General features: G+C 43.1%; 1 protein-coding gene across 5 annotated transcripts in view; it reads left to right on the top strand.

Annotated features, from left to right (window-relative positions):
- The window catches only part of KDM4B (lysine demethylase 4B), a 245,295-nt gene that overhangs the window by 23,001 nt on the left and 198,614 nt on the right, over window positions 1–23,680 (top strand). For all 5 annotated transcript variants that reach the window (XM_039367097.1, XM_039367105.1, XM_039367087.1 and 2 more), the window contains exons 3-6: window positions 16,923–17,084; window positions 19,269–19,444; window positions 20,447–20,561; window positions 22,659–22,852. In XM_039367097.1, the coding sequence (XP_039223031.1) occupies window positions 16,944–17,084; window positions 19,269–19,444; window positions 20,447–20,561; window positions 22,659–22,852 (626 nt within the window). In that variant the 5' untranslated portion in view covers window positions 16,923–16,943. The remainder of the gene's footprint in view (window positions 1–16,922; window positions 17,085–19,268; window positions 19,445–20,446; window positions 20,562–22,658; window positions 22,853–23,680) is intronic.

Genomic DNA, 23,680 nt, shown 5'->3' with positions numbered 1-23,680 from the left:
TCCTTAGAGATTCCTGGGTGGAAATCTGACCTAACTTCCAATCCCTGTGAAAAAGTGTTTCTTGGGGGAATAGAGAATAGATAAGATTCCAGGGTAGAAATTTCCTTTGTGTTAGTCATCCTGAAGTCAGGACCAACTGGCAGGTTAGGAGCCCAGTGCAAAGCCTGCCTAATAAAGCATTAATTAGCTGCAGCACAGATCTTAATAATAACAATAGTAATAATAGTAGTAATAATAGTAGTAATCATCATCATCATCATCATCATCGAGTTGGAAGGGACCTTGGAGGCAGGAAACCCTGTACCGTTTCAGACAAATGGCTGTCCAGTCTCTTCTTAAAAACTTCCAGTATTGGAGCATTCACAACTTCTGGAGGGAAGCTGTTCCACTGGTTAATTGGTCTCACTATCAGGAAGTTTCTCCTTAGTTTTAGGTTGCTTCTCTCCTTGATTAGTTTCCATCCGTTGCATCTTGTCCTTCCCTCTGGTGCCTTGGAGAATAGCTTGACTCCCTCTTCTTTAGGGCAGCCCCTGAGATACTGGAAGACTGCTATCATGTCCCCCCTCTTCCTTCTCTTCAATAAACTGGACATCCCCAATTCCAGCAATTGTCCTTGTATGTTTTAGTCTCCAGTCCCCTGATCCTCTTTGTTGCTCTTCTCTGCACTTTTTCCTAGAGTCTCAGCATCTTTTTTACATCATGGTGACCAAAACTGGATGCTGTATTCCAAGTGTTGCCTTACGAAGGCCTTGCAAAGTGGTATTAACACTTCATGTGATCTTGATTCTATCCCTCTGTTCATGCAGCCTAGCACTGCGTTGGCTTTTTTGGCAGGCTGCCGCACACGGCTGGCTCATATTTAATTGATTGTCCTTATACTCCTTCACTTTGTTTCACGCCTGATGAGTTGTGAGATAAGCAAATGTTTAAACTCAAAGGTTGCATATCTAGCGACAGCATCATATCCAGCCACCCAAAACGGGATTGAATTAGATTTATTTAAGGTGCTTTTTTTTAAAACATGCCACCTTATTTTTATAAATAAGATGGTGAACATAACTAATACTCCTTCCTCCTGTTTTCCCCACAACAACCCGGTGAGTTGGGCTGAGGGAAGAGTGGCTCAAAGTCACCTGTCAGGCTTTCATGCCTAAGAGGGGACTAGAACTCATTGTCACCTGGTTTTTGGTCTGGTGCCTTAACTGCTAGACCAAACTAGCTCTCTGGATATTCAAACTAGATACTTTAAATCAGGGGCGTCAAACTTGCAACGGCACGTGACGTGTCGTGACGTATCGCAACTTTTTTTTCATTGCCGGTAATGGGGTGGGGGGGTGGGGTTTGGCATGACGTATCCGGCATGACACCCCTGCTTTAAACGTTGCCTTAAATGTTCAAGCCTATCAGCTTAATCTTGAGAAGATTTAGAAAATGTTCCTTGCATCTTGGAATACTCAAGTTGCATTAGCTTCCTTAATGAATTATCCTTTCTAAAAAAAAAGAAAGAAAGGAAAAGGAAAAGCAGTTGAACATCCTTGCCTTGCTCCAGTGGGACACAAGTGGATCTTTTTTATTGGTCCATGGTCCACGGGACCCGGGTATTTGAGGATCTGCCTTACTCCCGCTGTTTCTACTGGTCTCATGAGGCTGGACAGGACAATCGTGGTCTGTGAACTGTCAATGAGGGATTGTCATCTAGTGGGATTAAGGAAGTGTGCCTTTTCCATAGCTCTGCCTGTCTTCTGGAACACCGCACCACTCAGATTTGGCTATTGTCCTATGTGTGGGAGCCAGTAGAATAATTGAGCCTGTAGGGTTGGTGAATGGTGTTTTCACAAGAGCCGTGGCAGCACAGTGGTTAGAAGGCAGTATTGCAGGCCAACTCTGCCCACCGCCAGGAGTTCGATCTTGATCGGCTCAAGGTTGACTCAGCCTTCCATCTTTCTGAAGTCGATAAAATGAGGACCCAATACTGGAAAAATGAAGGAATACCATCAGATGAAGAAATAATAATAATAAAAAAATACTAGAATGCGCAGAAATGGATAGACTGACTAGGAGACTGAAAGAAAGAAGAAACGGGATATTATCAAACTTGGGACTTGTTTTATCGATGGCTAGAGGAAAGAATAAAGGATTAGGGATTAAATATGTATTACTGAATGTAATCTCAGGCAGCACGTTGGTTGAAAAATTATTACTGAATGTATGGGGGAAAAAATCAATAAAAACTTTTTATAAAAAAATAAAACAGAATGAGGACCCAGATTGTTAAGGGCAATACGCTGAGTCTGTAATGTAAAGCACTGTGAAGCGGGATAAATTTTCTGTTAGTTGGTTGGGAACGGTATGTGTTTGTGTGTATGTATATATGTACATACACAGCCACATAAATTGATATAAATAGAGCACCAAGGACCCCCACAAATAATGATACAAACTGCTCTGGAGGATGAAAAGGAGGGAAAAATTGATTTATTCTGAATGAGGATTATTGGTTAGCCCAGGGGTGGGGAACCTTGGCTCTTTTATGACTCGTGGACTTCAACTCCCAGAATTCCTGAGCCAGCGTGGCTCAGCTTAGAAACTTCTCCCTGTCCCCTCAGCGTGGCTGGCTCAGGAATTCTGGGAGTTGAAGCCCACGAGTCATAAAAGAGCCAAAGGTTGCCTACCCCTGGGTTAGCCGTATGCCACATAGGTTCTTTTGTTTCCTTCACTTCCTGACCTACAACTTGAAAGAGAATCATCTTCAGTTCCAACATCTTGCTATAAAATAATCACAGACTTTCTATTTAAGCCATGGCTCAGTCGGTGTCCGGCACAGTTGGGAATATAGTAAGGCAAACACACACCCCGATTGAGTTTGGAATTCTTATTCCAGGGCTTGAGTACTTCTTGGAATCTTTTGCATTCACTGTAAAAAAAAAAAAAGAGAAGAGCTGTGATTGCCAATATGTTTCATAACTCAGATGTATAATACCATATCAGTGGGAGTTTGGAAACTGGCTGGCAGTCGTCCAGAATATTTTTCCGCAGGCTCTTTCAAGTCATTCAGCACCAGGAGTATTTACCATTGGTTTGCTCTAGCTCAGTGGTGGCGAACCTATGGCACGGGTGCCAGAGGTGGCACTCGGAGCCCTCTCTGTGGGCACACGTGCCATTGCCCCAGCCTTGCCTCCCCCTTCGACCCCCTCCTCACCAGCAGCCCCCTGGATGAGAGTCGCCCCCGAGTGTGGCTCACGTGGAGCAGCGCAGCCAAGGACATGGCAGCCAGGCAGCATAGACAAGACTCTGCCCTCACGCCCCATCATGCAGTTGATGCTGTGGGGCGCAGGCAGAGGGCGTGGCCACCATGGTGCTGCTGGGCTGCCTGGACGATCTGCAGCAGGCCCTGGAGGCGGTTAGTGGCCCTGCGGGCAGGCGGGGCAGGGGTGGAGTGGGGGCGGGGCCAGTTTTTGGGCACTTGGTCTCTAAAAGGTTTGCCATCACTGCTCTAGCTTCTTCCTATCACCTTCCTGGAAGTTTTCAACAACCAAGAAAGGAAAGGAATCCAATCCCTATCAGGTGGAACGAATGCACGGAAGACCCTGTCTCTTTCTTTGGGACCATCAAGCACCTCCAGATGACCTCATAGACAGCTTTTCTTCTGGCCCATCCTTTCCTACAAGGCTCCAGCCTGCTAATGGCAGGCTGAGATGTTAAAAGAGCAGACAAATATTGAAATAATAGCATTTCTCTGCTTTTAAGCACCACGATATAAGATAAGATAGATAAGATAACCTTTATTGTCATTTTTTTTTTACTGTGGGCACAACGGCACACCTCAAAAATGAAATTTAGTTGCCCGCTCTCAAAGTGAAACACATACATGACGCACCCCTAAACATACTATGAACAACATATGCATAGACCCACATCCCTACATATATGTAGCAAATAAATATTAAATACTGTCCATCGTGAATATATAATGGAAGGAGGAAGCTTGAGAGTTCACAAGGTTAATGCTGTATGGAATGAAACTCTGGCTGAATCTGGATGTTCTGTTATGGATATCACGGAGCCCCCTCCTCCCAGAAGATAACAAGGAAAACAGGTCGTGAAGAGGATGTGTAGTGTCCCAGATAATCTTGCGGACCCTGCTCAAGCAACGCTTCTGTGCTGGATGGGAGGGAGGGAACTGTCAATGATTTTTTCTGCCGTCCTCACCACTCTCTGCACCGCCTTCCTGTCTGAAGCAGGGATGCTTCCAAACCAGACTGTGATGCTGTATGACAGGATGCTCTTGATCGTCCCCCTGTAGAAAGTGGTCAGGACAGGGGAAGGAAGATGTGCTTTTCTCATGCGACGCAGAAAATTTAGGTGCTGCTGTGCCCGCTTCACCAGTTTTCACTGTTGAGCGAACAAGCCAGCCTACTCGTTAGCTGCACACCCAGTCTATGAGAGCCTGAAGCCTTTTCAAGGACACCAGAAGAGGTGTGGACTTGAAGCAGACGGTTCCGATATCAAACTTGAACTTGTTGATATGAATTATGTAAGATGTTGGGGGTTTTGCTGGGAAAACTATAAGTCTGTGAACTGGAGCTGGTTTTGTTTTGTTTGTCCTGGATGACTTGTGCTGTTACACTTCTACTACTACTACTACTACTACTATTATTACTACTACTACTACTACTACTACTACGATTATTATTATTATTTTCCAGAGGTGGGAACTGCAGCAGAAAAGGCCCTTCTCCTGGTCTCTTCCATTCCTTGACCAACGGGTCCACAGCGTGCTCCTTTTATTTTTATTTTTTTTAAAAAAATAGTTTTATTGATCTTCTAATTTCACATTTAAATATTTGAAAAGCAAGGTGGCGGCTGAGTTGGTCAATAATTCAATACCATACAAATATCTTTAGTACAGATCTCAAACCATTACATTAAATATTTCCTCTCTTTTCCCCTTGGCATTTACTGTCTCATATTTAAATTAATACAATTCTTATTATATCGATTAAATAAAAATAACTTTCTTAGCATTAATCAATAATTTTTGTTTATACATATCCTAGTTGTTTTAACATTCAATCTTTTTAAACAATCAATGTCCTGGTTAGTTTTTCCCAATTTTTAGTTTCCCATTAAGATTTAAATTTAACGTTTACTATTTATAATTTCCAAGTTTTAAATAATCCCAATTCCCTTTATCACAATTCATCACAAGATCTAATGTTCAGGATACACACATGTCTTATCTATTTGAATTCTCACCATCTTACATCAACCAATTAGTAAACAATATAATATTCTTATTTTCTGATAATTTCCAAATATCTTAAATTTAGTAACCAAAATTTCTCTTATTTCAACATTTAATATTTCTTCTCTTCTTCTCTTAATATCTGCTATCTCATATTTAAGCTCGTACTTTTTTTATTGCCGCTAAGCAAGAACATATTTATTACATTCATCGATAAATTTTTAGCTTATATATATTTTAATTACCTTTACAATTAACCTTTATAAGCAAATCAATGTTCAAATTCAGCTGTTATTATTTTTACTTCCAAGTTTTAAATAACCAAAGTTTTCTTTATATCCACTCATAACAATATCTAGTATTCAAAATACACATCTTATCTATTTGAGTATATTCTATTTTAATTCTCACTAGTAAGTCAAAACCCCAATTTTCTTTGCTCCTTCTGCTGGCATGCGTGGGGTGACAGGATTCCCCCCAAAAATATGTTTGTTTTCTAAAAGCATCCTTGGGGCACTTTTCCTGCATCTCTTTTCCTTTCACTAGGAGATCATCCATTTCTTTTGCTTTTAGAATTTGCCCCACAAAACTGTATTTTGACTCTGTCTCCCAAAATGGATTTGAGGGAAACAAAGACATATGTATTGAGGGCAGAATTTGCATTCTTCTTCTTTTTTTTCATGGACTGTAAAAAGCCAGTTCTTTTTCTTTACGGCAGAAAACTGAATTGAGCAAAGGGTCCATAAAGAGCAGGTTGGCTTAACTGCCACCAATGTTTTACCTGTCTCTTCACCCAAGTCTTTCTGCATCCGCTTTTATTCCCGCTCTAGTTTGCATCACACCTTCGAGAAATTAAGAAACAGCTCTTTTCAGTTTCAAGATCCTGGATGTGGTAGAGTTTGGTTGACAGTTTTCATTTTCTCTCAAGAGAGACATAAGACAACGTGTCTTCTTGTTTTCCAAAAAACAAAAAACAAAACCCCATTTCAATTGCTAAAATTGTTTTCTCTTCCTGTTGGTGTTGTTAATTGTGAAGTCGTGTCCGACCCATCGCGACCCCATGGACAATGTTCCTCCAGGTCTTCCTGTCCTCTACCATCTTCTGGAGTCCATTTAAGTTCACACCTACTGTTTCAGTGACTCCATCCAGCCATCTCATTCTCTGTCGTCCCCTTCTTCTGTTGCCCTCAATCTTTCCCAGCATTAGGCCCTTCTCCAATGAGTCCTTCCTTCTCATTAGGTGGCCAGAGTATTTGAGTTTCAACTTCAGGATCTGGCCTTCTAAAGAGCAGGAGTTGATCTCCTCTAGGACTGATCGGTTTGATCGCCTTCCAGTCCAGGGGACTCGCAGGAGTCTTCTCCAGCACCCTAGTTCAAAGGCCTCAATTCTTTGGCGCTCAGCCTTACTTATGGTCCAACTTTCACAGCCATACATTGCAACTGGGAAAACCATGGCCTGGACTATGCGTACTTTTGTTGGCAGGGTGATGTCTCTGCTTTTTAGGATGCTGTCTAGATTTGCCATAGCTTTCCTCCCCAGGAGCCAGCGTCTTTTAATTTCTTGGCTTTAATTTCTCTTCCTACTTCTTTATAAAAGCAGGGTGACCTACTTCGTTCACTCTGTCCAATGCTGAAGGAGCTTGTAGCTCCTGCCCAGAGTAACATTGGTCTAGTTGAGATATAGCAATAAACCGCAGTTTGGCTGCTCGTGATAATGCAAGCATGCTGATGCACCTTGCCTGATTATTCTTGTTTGACTGCTCCTGCTAGTAGGAGCAGCTAGACAAGTTTGAGCTAGAGTCCCTGGTTTGTTGCTTTTTCAAACCAGAGTTAAAATGAGGGGCCCTTGGTGCTCTCCCAGCTTGGTTGTTTGCTTGCAGACATTTCGTTACTCAAACTAAGTAACATCTTCAAGGCTGACGCTACCTAGTTTGGGGTATTGAAACGTCTGCAAGAGAACAACCAAGCTCGGGGGGGCACCAAGACCCTTCATTTCAACCCTGAGCTTCAGATATTCTCCTTTATTCGCCAACGCAGGCCTCTTCTTGATTTCTGATTCTGCCTAGTTAAGAAGCCAACAAGTTTCTTGCTCAGACATAAAACAATACAATCGGTGCATTGAGTTTCCAAATCTAAACACTGTATGCATTCATTCCATTTAGGCACCAAACTTCCGGACTGAGTTTGGGCAGCTTATGATCAAGCCAAACAGTTAAAAAATACAAGCCTAAACAGGATGGTAAAGAACAATTTAGAAAGAAAGAGAGAGTAAGATGGTGACACTCACATGTATAAAAATATTCAGCAGGGGACTCCAGCCATCCTTCCCTGGCAGAAAATAGGCAGTGGTATTTTGGCTTAATCCTGATACTGATGCTGAGGTGGAAAAAAAAAGTTCTTTCATTACACACAAATTGGCCCACTGACTGTGCTTTAGTTGGAATAGTTCTGCTCCTGTGCAAGTAAGTAGGAGACCAGGCCTCCTTGCCTACCTACCTATCCCTTTGCTGCTGTTGTCTGTTTTATGCAGAGCAGAAGTTGCTACCATTCAAATGTCTTTTATAATTCATATATCTTCTATAATGTATTGCTATAATTCGAGCAGGTTTTAATAATTCATGCTGCAAAGCCAGTGTCTTTTGCTGCCCTCTGGTGTTGTTTGAAGCTCCTGGCTTTTTTTTAACTTGGAAATGAAACCTTGTTCTGTGCCAAAATTGTCCTGTCGATTGTGTGTCGGCGTCTGGAGTGACTCTCTTCATGCGATCGCAAAGAGTCAACAGCTAACTTGATTAGTTAATGGAAGCAGGGGTCCTTTTTAAGTTGGAGTGTGGTGTTTAAAGTCCAGAGCGTCTGGTCTTTTTCTTCTAAATTGGGGGGGGGGGTCTAACCTTGGCAACTTTAAGACCTGTGGACTTCTGGGAATTGAAGTCCACAGGTCTAAAAGTTGCCAAGGTTGGACACCCTTGCTCTCAATAATTCTCCACTTTTTTTAACTTAACGTCATCTCTGGTTATTTAACATTTAATGTTTTGCCAATTTTTTATTATGTTTGTGAGCTGCTCAGAACCGCTGAACAGTGAAATAGGCAGCATATCAATTTAACCAATAAATTAATTAAAACCAGCTTGGGATGAATCTGATTTGGTGACAGTATTAGGCACGCGTGTTCATTCTAGGAATCTTAAGTCACGTTCAGACAGTTAAAGAAATGGATTGTTCACCAATTCAGAGCATCTGTGTGGCTGCCCAGCTCAAACAATGCAACTCCGTGGGAGCGATCAAAACCAGTAAATCAAATCCCCCCCCCCTTTTCCAGCAAACAAAGATGAAACAAACAGAACGATTAGCTGGAAACGAGAGACTCCGATTTGTTATATGACACCAGATGGGAAGTCTGCTCATCCTGATCCACACCCCTAAGGAATGAACGAGCCAGGGCTTAACTGCCTTCCTAAAGGATTCTGCAGGGGGTTGGTCAGCTGTAAGTGTTTTTGGGGAGGGGGGAAGAATGGTTCCATACAGCAGGCACCACCACAGGGAAAACCTGCCCCCTGGGGGCAGTGGGGTGACATTGCTTCATGGAAGGCATCGGGAGCGTGGCTTCCAGCACAGAGCCCTTTTGTCAGTCCTTGCAGCCAATAACCATGGCAGCTGTTAAAAATATTGGGAGAAGGTAGGCTATTGAAGTGTATTTAGAATAGAATAGAGCTGGAAGGGACCTTGGAGGCCTTCTAGTCCAGCCCCCCGCTCAAGCAGGAGAACCTATACCATCTCAGACAAAGTGACTGTCTAGCCTCTTTTTAAAAATTTCCAGTGATGGAGTGCCCACGATTTCTGGGGGCAAAGCTGTTCCATTTGTAAAGGCAGCCTAAAGAAAGGAACAAAACTAACTACAGGTAATCCTGGACTTAACGACGTTTCGTTTAGTGACTATTCGAAGTTACAACGGCACTGAAAAAAAGTGACTTAAGACCATTTTTCACACTTAAACGATTGTTGCAGTATTCCCCTAGCCACATGATCAAAATTCGGATGCTTGGTACCTGACTCATATTTATGATGGTTGCATTGTCCCGGGGTCATGTGATCACCTTTTGTGACCGTCTTGCAAGCAAAGTCAATAGGGAAACCGGATTCACTTATAACAACCATGTTACTAACTTAACAGCTGCAGTAATTCACTTAGAAAACTAACTTAACAACTGCAGTAATTTACTTAAATGTGGCAGACAAGGTCATAAAATGGGTGAAAATTCACCTAACAGTTTTGGTCGTAAGTTGAGGATTACCTGTATTTCAGAGATGAAATAAAGTTCCTTTTCTAATGAAAGCAACAAAACTATTTCAAAGATGTGTGAACAAATCTTTCTAAGTAACCCAATCTAATAGAATCTTCCTTCCTTCCTTCTTTTTTCATTTTTCCTTCCTCTTTCTTTCTTTCTTTTCCCTTCCTTCCTTCCTTCCTTCCTTCCTTCCTTCCTTCCTTCATTCACTCACTCAAGGCAGGGAATATATCTAATACTCCTTCCTCCTCTCTTTTCCCCCTAACAGCAACCCTGTGAGGTAGGTTGGGCTGAGACTGAGCGATTGGTTCAAGGTCATCCAGCTGGTTTTCATGCCTCAATTGAGACAAGAACCCACCATCTCCTGCTAATTGGCGCAGTCATCCAGCCGGTTTCATGACTAAGGCAGGACTAGAACTAGAACTCACAATCTCCTGGATTCTAGACCAGTGCTTTCAACACAAGAAACAAACTGACAGCAGAAAATGACCTGCTGGTCCATTGAGTGTGCCCTTTGAGGTTTTTTTTTAATTATTATTATTATTGTTAATGTTTATCAGATGATGATGATTAGTGGCGATGGTCAGGTCCTAGGGAGCAACCACTAGATCAGTGATTCTCAACCTTTCTAATGCCGTGACCCCATAATACAGTTCCCCATGTTGTGGTGACCCCCAAGTGGGTGTGGCCACCAATAAGAGGGAGTAGGACAGCTAGGAAAAAGGGGGAAAAAATGGCGGACAGCATGGTTTGGTGACCCCCGTGAAATGGTCATTCGACCCCAAATGGGGTCCCGACCCACAGGTTGAGAACCACTGCACTAAATGCAGAGCAGCAGATGGCTGTGGTCAAGGAGTGCTAAGGGGCAAGGCCTTGCTGACTGAGATGCCAAATATAGTGCAAGCAGGGAGTTATTTCAGTCCTCCTGCCCAATCAGACTAGGTTGTCAAAGTTGTCACGCCCGTCCTTGCCTGGTACCTCCCAGTTTCAGCGACAGCGGAGCCAATGACGATAGTCCGACGTGATGATTCCCAAGAGAAGGAAAAGGACATGTCGCCTAACTGACCTGTAGAGGGGTGGGCGTGGATTCTTCATCATCATGCTGAGAAGAGGCGTTCAGGTAAGCCAACGCTCCTTCTCCAGCATGATGGATGAAGAATCCACCAGTGGGACTTACCAAAGCCCCCACTGTCCCTATGGGAGGAAGTCAGTTGGGACCTGTGTCCCTGGTCCTGGCACTACCTGTTGCAGTACTCGTCTACCAAAGGAAGCCTCAGCCGAGACAAATTTGTCCAGTCGGTAATGCCTAATAAAAGGGGAAGGCGAAGACCATGTCGCCGCCCTACAGATATCCTCTATAGATGCTTGTGTTGTCCATGCCGCAGATGTGGCAGAACTGCAGGTGGAATGTGCCGTCACATGACTTGGAACTGGCAGGGATGATGGACATGTGTTTATCCCAAGCATGTTTAAACTCAGTTTGCTAATGACTAAGCCGCTACCTCCGCTGGAAGTTGGTTCCCAGCTCCCACTAATCTTTCTGTGAAGTAATACTTTCTAATGTTACTTTTAAACTTCCCTCCTGTCAGTTTGCAGTTCTTGATTTTTGTGTAATGTTGAAAATACCGCATTCTTACTCACACCCTTAATATATGTAAAGGTTTCAGTCAGGTCCTCCCTTTCCCTCCTGTTCTCCAGGCTGTTCCTCCACTGTCGGCTGGTACGTTTTGTCCCTTAGACCTTGTACCGTTTTTTGTTGCCTATCTCTGGACTTGCTCAATACTGTTTTTTAAAGTGAGGTTCCCAGGACCGGAGACAGTATTTATTCCAAATGGGGTCTGACTAAAGCTCAACAGCGAGAAACTGGTGAAGCGGGCACAACACGCCTACGTTTTCTGCGTCGCATGAGAAAAGCACATCTTCCTTCCCCTGTCCTGACCACTTTCTACAGGGGGACGGATCGAGAGCATTCTGACATACAGCATCACAGTCTGGTTGGGAAGCATCCCTGCTTCGGAGAGGAAGGCGGTGCATAGAGTGGTGAGGACGGCAGAAAAGATCATTGGTAATCCCCTCCCTTCCATCCAGGACAGTGGTTCTCAACCTTTTTATACCGGCGACCCCGGTCATAAGCACATGGCGCGCATGCACGGCAGGGTGCGCATGCGCGGTGCCGCCCCCTGCGCTGGCTGAGGCATAGCTGGCAAGGGGCGGCGGCAGGCAGGCCTGGACGCCTCTGGGCGGCCGCGGCAGCGGCGGCGCAGGGCAACCACCGGCTGGGCCACCAGCTGGCCCAGCCCAAGGCAGGTAAGGCACCTGCCGGGCCCCACGCGTGCCAGCAACCCTCCCTGCACCCACCGGCCTCCCACCTCCCACCCCCGGCCCTCTTTTACTTACTTTTTAGTTGCTCAACAGGGAGGGAAGCTCTGCAGACTGTCCCCCTTGCAGCACCGTTTGCAGACTGGGGCTTTTGGCGGGCTCAGCAGGGCAGAGACAGCCCTGGACAATTCCTATTGGCTTTTGAAAGCCAATAGAATTAGACTCTATTCAAGAGAGTCTATTCTATTGGCTTTCAAAAGCCAATAGAATAAAAGGGAGTAGCACAGCTAAGGAAAAGGGGGAAAAAATGGCGGATCGCGTTGTTTGGCGATCCCCGTGAAATGGTCATTCGACCCCAAATGGGGTCGCGACCCACAGGTTGAGAACCGCTGATCCAGGACATAGCACAGAAGCGTTGCTTGAGGAGGGTCCGCAAGATTGTCTGGGACACTACCATCCTCTTCACGACCTGTTTTCCTTGTTAACGTCTGGGAGGAGGGGGCTTCGTGGTATCCAAAGCAGAACATCCAGATTCAGCCATAGTTTCATTCCATACAGCATTAACCTTGTGAACTCTCAAGCTTCCTCCTTCCATTATATATTCAAGATGGACAGCGTTTAATATTTATTTGCTATGTATATGTAGGGGTGTAGTCTATATATATGTTGTATATAGTATGTTTTTGGTGTGTGTCATGTATGTGTTTCATTTAGAGAGCGGGCAACTAAATTTCATTTTTGATGTGTGCCGTTGTGCCCACAGTAAAAAAAATGACAATAAAGCTTATCTTATCTTACAGCGGGATTAGGACCTCCTTTTTCCTGCTGGCGATCAACCTATAATTACAAATAGGAACTCATTTGATTTTTATAGTGGGAAACTTCTGTATTGTTTTCATGATATGTATAAAAGACACATCCAACCATTACTGTAATACCTTGCAGTCTGTTAAGTGGCTAAACTGCTCTTACCATTAGGAAATTTTCTGGCTTCCTTGTCATTTAAACCAAGGGGTCCCCATCCTGTGGGCCGTGACCCACTACCTGGCCATGGCCTATTTCCAATTGGGCCACATGAGTGGCCAGCTGGTGCGCGAGTATGCGCACGTGCACAGCCTTGGTCGCGAACACTCGTGGCTTCACTCGCACGAGCATCACGGGCGCTCCAGGCTTCCATCTCCCAGGCGCTTGGGGCTTCACTCGTGCGAGTGTCACAGACACTCCATCCTCTCTTTCTCTCCCCCCCCCCTTCCTTCTCATTAGGTGGCCAAAGTATTTGAGTTTCAACTTCAGGATCTGGCCTTCTAAAGAGCAGTCAGGGTTGATCTCCTCTAGGACTGATCGGTTTGATCGCCTTGCAGTCCAGGGGACTTGCAGGAGTCTTCTCCAGCACCAGAGTTCAAAGGCCTCCATTCTTTGGCGTTCAGCCTTTCTTATGGTCCAACTTACACTTTTACATTCATTTAGTTACCGTTCAAAATTACGACGTCGCTGAAAAAAGTGACTTACGACCGTTTTTCACATTTACAACTTTTGCAGCCTCGCCGTGGTCACGTAATCAAAATTCAGTCACTTGTCAAGTGACTCCTATTTAGGAAGATTGCAGTATCCCGGGATCATGCGATCCCTTTTTGTGACCTTCTGACAATCAACATCAATGGGGAAGAGAGATTTATTTAGCCACTGTGCAGTGGTTAACAGCTACATTGATTCACTTCAGGAATACTGCATCCAGTTTTGGTCACCACTATGTAAAAAAGATATTGAGACTCTAGAAAGAGTACAGAGAAGAGGAAAAAACATATAAGGAACGGTTGCTGGAATTGGGTATGTCTAGTTTAATGAAGAGAAGGACGAGGGGGGACATGATAGCAGTGTTCCAGTATCTCAGGGGCTGCCACAAAGAAGAGGGAGTCAAGCTATTCTCCAAAGCGCCTGAAGGCACGACAAGAAGAAGCAACGGATGGAAACTAACGAAAGAGAGAAGCAACCTAGAACTAAGGAGAAACTTCCTGACAGTGAGAACAATTAACCAGTGGAACAACCTGCCTCCAGAAGTGGCGAATGCTCCAACACTAGAAGTTTTTAAGAAGAAACTGGACAGCCATTTGTCCGAAATGGTATAGGGTTACCTGCCTGAGCAGGGGGGTTGGACTTGATGACCTCCAAGGTACCTTCCAACTTTATTATTATTATTAAGAAAGATCACAAAATGGGCCAAAATTCACTTACTGACTGTCTCACTTAGCAACAAAAATGTTGGGCTTAGAGTCAACTACCTGTAGAGTAAAATTAATTTAAAGTCCTGACACTTCCCTTCCTCATATAATTTGATTTCTTTGTTTTTTGAACCTTGGCAAATGATTAAAGCTGTCATTTATTATCTTATTTTGTTTCCCTCCTTGCTTCTCTCGCAGCTACTTATCTGTTGGAATTTGCAGATTCTGTTGCTCTTCTGCCCAACAGATAGGTAAGCCTGTCCCAGAATGGCAAGCTTTTGCTTCTAAACATACTAAATATTTTTTTTCCACTATATTTCATCATTCTGAGGATACGAAAGGGTGGCAGAAGTATCCAAGGTCTGTAAATTTGGAAAGAATTCAGTGTTGACTTTACTTAAAATAAATGTTATTGGTGAATAAACCAGAATGGCTGGGCTTACAGTCCCAGTAACTCAAACAGATCGCCATTTTTTTTTGTGCTGCGAGTATGACAAATGAATTTCTTACAACACTCTCCAATAAAACGAATGGTGAATAATTAGCAATAGCACTTAGACCAGGGGTAGGCAACCTTGGCTCTTTTATGACTCTGTGGACTTCAACTCCCAGAATTCCTGAGCCAGCCACGCTGAGGGGAAAGGGAGAGGTTTCCAAGCTGAGCCGTGCTGGCTTAGGAATTCTGGGAGTTGAAGTCCACGAGTCATAAAAGAGCCAAGGTTGCCTACCCCTGACTTAGACTTATATGCTGCTTCAGAGTGCTTTGCCGCCCTCTCTAAGTGGTTTACAAAGTCAGCCTATTGCCCCCCCCCCAACAATCTGGGTCCTCATTTTACCGACCTTGGAAGAACGGAAGGCTGAATTTACCTTGAGCCGGTCAGGATCGAACGCCTGGCAGGGAGCAGAGTCAGCCTGCAATGCTGCATTCTAACCACTGCATCACTACGGCTCAAATATGCCATTTTGCAATGATTAAATCTTATGCTTATCAGTAAAATGATAAAAACGATTAATAGTATTTTTAATAGGTAGGACGAACGTGCCTACATGTGTATAATGCCTGAAACCACTCATATTTTTTGCTCCATTTTTTGGGTCAAAAGTTTTTTTATATAACAGCAACTACAATATGGAGCCATGGTTCTCAACCTTTTCTTCACTGTGGACCCCCTTTAAATACCTTTTGTGCCAAAGAGATAAAAGAAAAGGAAGACACAGAGTATTATATAGTATGGAACAAGGTGTATGTCTGGTTGGAGACTAGTAATAATAGAGGAGAATAAATATGGAACGGTCAAAAGTAAAAATATGTGTATAATAATGTATTATAGTAATAATAATATGAATTATTCTTAGTAAGAAGTAGAACATGAAGGAAGAAAAATGTAAATAAGAAATAATGGGGCTATAAGGACAAATATTTAAAGAAGAATAAGGGGGAAATGTAAATATTAGATTACCGTTACGTAATTGCTGTAAAAAAAAGGAGTATATATTGTATGTGTATGTGTGTTATGTTTTGCTTTGTTCTGTTTTGTCTTGTTGGTTAAAAATAAAAATTTAAAATAAAAAAAAAAATACAGAACATGGCCACAGACTCCCAAGATTTAACTCAAGACTCAAATCATAACATTTTTTTTCAAGCCTTCACCGTGAGGACATTGCGCTTCCCCCCCCCCCCCCAATTGTCTGCAGACCACAGGCTTAGAACTTCCGATATAGAAAATTCCAGCTCTGTTGTCAAGCTTCTGTATGAATAATGGTAGGAGCACATTTTTCAGAGATCCCATTCTGTGTGCACAAACCTCCCCCAGATTTGCCAACAGTCCCAGGAGGCTTGTAACCCACAGCTGGAGAATTCCTGGCTTACTACAGTATGAACTTTTACCAATTGCTTAGTATAGTAAGCTTCTATGCTTTTAATTGTTTTAGAAAAGGAGCTTCTATTGGTCTTTAGAGCAAGCCCACTCTAATATTGTGGCCTTCAACTCTTTGGGATTACACCCTGCCAGAGTTTCTAACAGTTATGTGCCTTGTTAGGAACAACTGGTTTAGTTCCTTCGAAACGTAATATCGAACCAAAAGGCACACCGAGTTTTTGACATTCCCTTATAACGAGAAGTTTTCTGCTTGTATAACTCTTTTTTTTTTAAATCATACACAGTCCAGAGCCTCTCGGCGAGTGAGATGGGCAGTCTCTAAATTTGATACGAAACAAATATAAATAAATAGAGGGTTTTTTTTAAAAAAATAACTTATTAGTCTGTTAAGAACCATATGCTAAAAGTGTAAATTGGGTATTTCTTCAGCAGCGATTATGATTTTTGTGACGATCAATGTGATTTTTACAGCACGATTATACTAATTGGGCATAGAAATACTGGTGGTACTAAAATAAAAGTTATCCAGTTAAGGTGGACCTCGGTCTTAACAGTACTTTTTGGGGGGTCGGAGGCACTAAAATGCTTCCACAGCGAAAGGATTTGTTGGGGATATCACTGTTGTCCAGTTGGGGGGCTCCTTTTGTGTCTCCTTGAAGTTGCCCACTGAAGTGGTACCCATTAATCTACTCACGGTCGCCTGCTTTCAATCTGCTGGGTTGGCAGGAGCTGGAGTATGGGACAGGAGTTTACACACACACACACACACACACACACACACACACACACACACACAGCGGCAGCAACAGGTCTCAAACGCCTGCCAATTGTCAGCCTAGCGTTCTAATCTCCCAAGCCACCACACTCCCAACAGTACTCAAAATGTCCTAGCCTTTATTGATCAGAGATTAATGGTAGATTTTAATGTTTGTTCTTCCCTTCCTCCTTTCTCTTCCTTTCTGTCTCTTTTTTGCAGCATAGGTTCCAAACCACCAATATGGGGTCAGAAAACCCAAGCCCGCAAAATCCCAGCTGTAAAATTATGACGTTCCATCCGACGCTAGAAGAATTCCAGGATTTTGGAAAGTACATCGCTTACATCGAATCCCAAGGTGCTCACCGGGCAGGGCTTGCTAAGGTGAGTGTGCTGTGGGTTCCACTGAGTGATCTAGGAAGTTAACCTTAGCTAGCCCGAAACCAACTTTAAAAGCTGTAAATGCTTCCGTGATCCAGTCTTGATGTGCACAAACCCCTCAAAGCTGTCAGGAGGCAATTTGAATTATTCAGTCAGGCCTGCGCATTAAAATATAGACAATTATGTCTCCTACTAAACTGCCATTGTCAGTTTTAAGTATCTGGTGGGGATCTATGTTGTGAATTTTCTTGCAAAAAAAAAAAAAAGTCTGTTTGAGGGTATCAAGATAGTCCTTGACCAGGGGTAGGCAACCTTGGCTCTTTTATGACTTGTGGACTTCAACTCCCAGAATTCCTCAGCCAGCCACACTGAGGGGAAAGGGAGAGGTTTCCAAGCTGAGCCATGCTGGCTCAGGAATTCTGGGAGTTGAAGTCCACAAGTAATAATAATACTAATAATACTAAAACAGACCAGGTCACTAGTCCAACCCCCGGCTCAGGGGAAAGGCGGGTCTCTTTTAGAGACTTCAACTCCCAGAATTTCCAGAGCTGAGCCATGCTGGCTCAGGAATTCTGGGAGTTGAAGTCATAAAAGAGCCAAGGTTGCCTACCCCTGGTATAGGGTTTCCTGCCTGAGCAGGGGGGTGAACTAGATGATCTCCAAGGTCCCTTACAACTATTATTATTATTATTATTATTATTATTATTATTATTATTATTATTATTATTATTATTATTATTATTATTATGGATCATCGCACAGTCAGCCAGATGTTCAGACTGGATTTGGCATTTTGTCTACCTATTGAGTCCTTACCCAGGACCTGGGATAGGCAGATGTGGATGTTTGATGGTATTACAGATATCGTCGCAGGATGGAAGCAGTTCCTACTACTACTACTACTACTACTACTACTACTATTATTATTATTATTATTATTATTATTATTATTATTATTATTAGCTGTAGTAGCAGTAGTAACAGCAGCTCCCAGACAGTTTTAGGCAGCAGATGCAGTCAAACCTTCTGGGGCTTTTACTGCCACTAAAAAAAAATTTTGGGGGGGGGGAGAACAAGAATTCTCTTTCCTGCAGAGAGAGTATTTATGCCAGTCTTGTAGGTGAGTAGAAAATAGGAATAGGAAAAAAATCCCTGGAATTCATGCTACACGTAGTCCTCAACTTACAACCACAATTGAGCCCCAGAATTTATTTTGTTAAGCAAGACAGCTGTTAAGTGAATTTTACCCCGTTTTATAACCTTCTTGCCACAGTTGTTAAGTTAGTAGCACGGTTGTGAAGGGAATCTGGCTTCCCCATTGATTTTGCTTGTCAGAAGGTCACAAAAGGGGATCACGTGATTCCCCCGGGACAGTACAACTGTCATAAATATGAGTCAGTTGCCAAGTCTCTTCTTAAAGACTTCCAGTGTTGGAGCATTCAGCCCTTCTGGAGGCAGGTAGTTCCACTGATTAATTGTTCTCACTGTCAGGAAATTTCTCCTTACTTCTAGGTTTAGCATAGTTAATTCAGTCTACTTGAGGGAATCATACATTTTTAGTCAGTAATGCCTGGAGAACATGCCTTCTGAATCATAGCAGTGACATGGGTATTAGGCTGGATCAGCCATCTATAAAATAAATTGTGTCAGTAAAAGTCAACACCTTCATTCTATTTCATTTGGAACAATAGCTCCAATTCTGTATAGTTAAGAGGAAAGAATATAGGATCTTTTATCGATCATATTCAAACAGGTATATTAGACACAATTGCTTATAGGTAATTAACAGTTATCTAGTAGTGTAAAATACTGACAAGGTTCTGTCAGATCAATATAAGTTAGGTCCTCCCTCCCTCCCTCCCTTCCTTCCTTCAATTCTGTTAAGATAGTTAGACATTTTAAGACATGAATAAAATTAGGAACACAGATTATAAGAGGAAGAAGGCAGCAAATGCATTCAAAAGCCCAACCCAAACACTGGAGGCAATATCGCAGATTCCAAAGAGATCTTATTTCTGAAACAAATTGAGTTTTTGGTTAAGAATCTAGAGTAAAATGCACTTGGGTGCTAGAAACAGGAATTCAAGGAGATGTAAATAGTTGTTGTTCTTTTATTCAGAAGGGAAGAGTCGTTTGTTCCCATGAAACGTGATCCATTCAAGAAAAAATTCTCCCCCGACTTTGCAGGTGATCCCTCCCAAGGAATGGAAGCCCCGCAAGACTTACGACGACATCGACAGCATGGTGATCCCTGCTCCCATTCAGCAGGTGGTGACTGGCCAGTCCGGGCTTTTCACCCAGTACAACATTCAGAAGAAACCCATGCTGGTTGGAGACTATCGTCGCTTGGCTAATAGTGAGAAGTACGTCCTTGGTTTAAGACTGTCCTGGCTTATAATTAAACAAGGCCTGGGGATTCTTTTTTGTCTTTTTGCAGTAAAAGTATACAGACAGACAGATAGATGATAGACAGAGTGGATGATAGATACAGTGGATGATATAGATAGATAGATAGATAGATAGATAGATAGATAGATAGATAGATAGATAGATAGACAGACAGATACAGATAGATATAAATAAATGATACATTGATAGATAGATAGATAGATAGATAGATAGATAGATAGAGGTATATAAATAAATGATACATAGATAGAGACATATATATATATATATATATATATATATATATATATATAGATAGATAGATAGATAGATAGATAGATAGATAGATAGAGAGAGAGAGAGAGAGAGAGAGAGAGAGAGAGAGACCTAGATGATAGATATAGATAGATAGATGATAGATAGACCTAGATGATAGAGATAGATAGATGATATAGACCTAGATGATAGAGATAGATAGATAGATAGATACAGTAGATAGACGATAGAATGTTAGAAAGATAATAGATAGATAGATAGATACAGTAGATAGACAATAGAACGATAGACAGATAGACAGATATAAATGATAGATAGATAGATAGATAGATAGATAGATAGATAGATAGATAGATGATAGAGATAGATAGAGTAGATAGACGATAGAACAATAATAGATAGACATAGACAGACAGACAGATGGACAGACAGATACATAAGATAATAGATGATAGTTGCATGGATGGAGAGAGAGAGAGGCACATGTGTCGTGTTGAGCTGCTTCCGCATTGCCTTCTCCACTGCTCTTATTGACTATTCGTCAGCATCATTTTTGTAGAATAGAGTTGAAAAAGCGGCGTTTTTTCTCTGTTCAGAGTGAACTGACTAAATTGTCCTACCTTTAGTAGGGCATCAGAGGGGGAAACTCTGCTTTACAAAGATTTATTGCCAGTTGTCTTAATTTTATTTTTCCTGACCAGGTACTGTACTCCTCGTCATCAGGATTTTGATGATCTGGAACGCAAATACTGGAAGAATTTGACTTTTGTGTCCCCTATATACGGGGCGGATATCAGTGGCTCCTTGTATGATGCGGTAAGTCAGATGAGAGCGTGTGTACGATGCAGATTTAGACAACGTTAGAACAGGTTAAATTCTAGGAGAACCCCAGGGGGAATTAATAAAGTAACGGGAGTGTTGAGGACTACTGCTGTCAGTATGTATAATTCAGGGCTCTTCAAACTTGGCCGTTTTATGACTTCGTTTTATGACTTCAACTCCCAGAATTCCTCAGCCAGGCACATTTAAGTTTACATTTTTATCATCATCCAGAAAGGAAAAACACAAGATAGTCGGGCACATAGGAATATCCTGAGGTAAATCAAATAGTGTACAGAACACACAGAGGATAAAAGGCGGGGGAAAAGGGAAACACCCCCTTCATACCCACAGCAACCAATCAGTGTAGCCTCATACATGAGTCAGCCCTTTCTAATTCAGAGGTCTTCAAACTTGGCCCTTTTATGACTTGTGGACTTCAACTCCCAGAATTCCTCAGCCAGCGTGCCTGGCTGAGGAATTCTGGGAGTTGAAGTCCACAAGTCATAAAAGGGCCAAGTTTGAAGACCCCCGGTATAATTTCTTCCAACAAAATTGGGGCTGTGGGGTTACTTGTTTGGAAGTAGCAAAGAGTCCTCAACTTATAGGCACAATTTGAACCAGAATTTCCACTGCTAAGCAAAGTTGTGGTCGAGTCACAGCCGATTTTATGACCTTTCTTGCCTGCGGTCGTTAAGCGAATCCAGCTTTCCCCACTGACTTTGCTTGTCGGAAGCCAGCTGGGAAGGTCCCAAATGGCAATCAGGTGACTCTGGGACGCTGCAACTATTGTAAATACATGCTGGTTGCCAAGTGCCCAAAGTTTGATTGTGTGACCGCCATAAAAGCGAGGACCAGTCATAAGCCACTTTTTCAATGCTAGTGTAACTTTGAACAGATGTTAAATCAATAGCTATAAGTCGAGGACTACCTGTAAACGGCTCTGAAACTGATTTTAGATTTGTAGGGATTACATGGACAGGGCCTTTTAAGGAAGAACTTAGCAGTGTTCCAGTATCTAAGGGGTGCCCCAAAGAAGAGGGAGTCAAGCTATTCTCCAAAGCGCCTGAAGGCAGAAGAAGAAGCAATGGATGGAAACTGACCAAGGAGAGAAGCAACCTGGAACTAAGGAGAAACTTCCTGACAGAACAATTAACCAGTGGAACCACCTGCCTCCAGAAGCGGTGAATGCTCCAACACTGGAAGCTTTTAAGAAGAAACTGGGCAGACATTTGTCTGAAAGGGTATAGGGTTTCCTGCCTGAGTAGGGGGTTGGACTTGATGACCTCCAAGGTCCCTTCCAATTATGATGATGATGATGATAATGATGGATCATCGCACAGTCAGCCAGATGTTCAGACTGGATTTGGCATTTTGTCTACCTATCGAGTCCTTACCCAGGACCTGGGATAGGCAGATGTGGATGTTCGATGGTATTACAGATATCGTCGCAGGATGGAAGCAGTTCCTAGTAAGGCTGCCTTTTGCAATTGACTAATAGCGAATTTGTCAATGCCAATGGTGTTCAAGTGGTGCTCCAGTTGTTTTGGGATTGCACCCAAGGAGCCTATTACTACTACTACTACTACTACTACTACTACTACTACTACTACTAGTATTATTATTATTATTATTAAGAAAATTCGTAAAATGGGTCAAAACTCACTTAACAAATGTTTCTCTTAGCCACAGAAATGTTGGGCTCAGTTGGCGTAAACTGCGCTGGGCTGGCTTTCAGTCAGAGTCTTTCTCTCTCTTTGCTCCCTCTTGTACTGATTTCTCCACGTCATTTTTAGAAAAGCCCTTTCATTTTGGCTCCACCTGTGAACCGAATCTTAAAAGTTGTGGCAAACAGGTTTTAGACAGCCGGCGGGAGCCCGTGTAATAGAGCGTGTCTTAGCCTGTTTTCTTCTCAGGACCGCTCAGAGGGCCGTTACGCGTCTTGTATCCTGCTCTTTGGAATAGCTGCTCCTGCCAGAGGTTTTTTCCTTCGGACGCTGCCTGTGAAAAGTGACCGCCGGCGGCCCCTTTCCGTGCGGGAATGGAAGGAGTGCCGGCTCCTCCTTTGACACCTGCCTTTATTTTCACCCCCAGGATGTGGAAGAGTGGAACATTGGGAACCTGAACACTCTCCTTGACATGGTGGAGCATCAGTGTGGGATTATCATAGAAGGCGTGAACACCCCCTACCTCTACTTTGGGATGTGGAAGACCACGTTTGCCTGGCACACGGAGGACATGGATCTCTACAGCATCAACTACCTGCATTTTGGAGAGCCCAAGTCATGGTGAGCGTATGAAGAGGGACGTTTAACGGGTGTGTGAAAAATGTAACCGGTAGAAGAGAATAGGGTTGAAACTGTGGGCTCCTGGGTGGTCTCTTGAGCTGGGTGGTTTTCTTGCAGACGTTTCATTACCGTGCTAGGTAACATCATCAGTGCTGGAAGGGAATGTGGGGTTTGGGGAGTGGAGGGGAAAGTGGAGGAAGGGGAAAAGGAGCAGGAGAAGAGGGAGGAGGAGGAGGATGATTGTGGGGTCCTTGATGCTCTCTGAGCTTGGTTCTTTTCTTGCAGACGTTTCATTACCGTGCTAGGTAACATCATCAGTGCTAGAAGGGAATGTGGGGTTTGGGGGAGTAGAGGGGAAAGCGGAGGAAGGGGAAAAGGAGCAGGAGAAGAGGGAGGAGGAGGGTGATTATGGGGTCCTTGATGCTCTCTGAGCTTGATTCTTTCAGATGTTTCATTACTGTACTAGGTAACAACATCAGTGCTAGAAGGGAATGTGGGATTTGGGAAGTGTAGGGGGGAAAAAAGGAAGTGGAAAAGGGAAGCAGGAGAAGAGGGAGGAGGAGGGGGGGATTGTGGGTTCCTTGATGCTCTCTGAGCTTGGTGGTTTTCTTGCAGATATTTCATTACCACGTTAAGTAACATCATCAGTGCTGGAAGGGAATGGGGTTTGTGAAGTGGAGGAGGACAGCAACTGTGGGGTCTTTGGTGCTCTCTGAGTTTGTTTGTTTGCAGACGTTTCATGACCCAACTAGGTAACATTATCGGTGCTAGAAAAGGAATGAGGATTATTATCTTTTTATATACTAGTCTAGTGGCTTGCTCTGTCAG

Source organism: Crotalus tigris, unplaced genomic scaffold, assembly GCF_016545835.1.
Source record: "Crotalus tigris isolate CLP2741 ecotype Arizona unplaced genomic scaffold, ASM1654583v1 scf7180000017599.838750, whole genome shotgun sequence".
Classification (NCBI taxonomy): domain Eukaryota; kingdom Metazoa; phylum Chordata; class Lepidosauria; order Squamata; family Viperidae; genus Crotalus; species Crotalus tigris.
The sequence above is the reverse complement of the archived record's forward strand: the minus strand, read 5'-3'. Positions and strand labels throughout refer to the sequence as shown.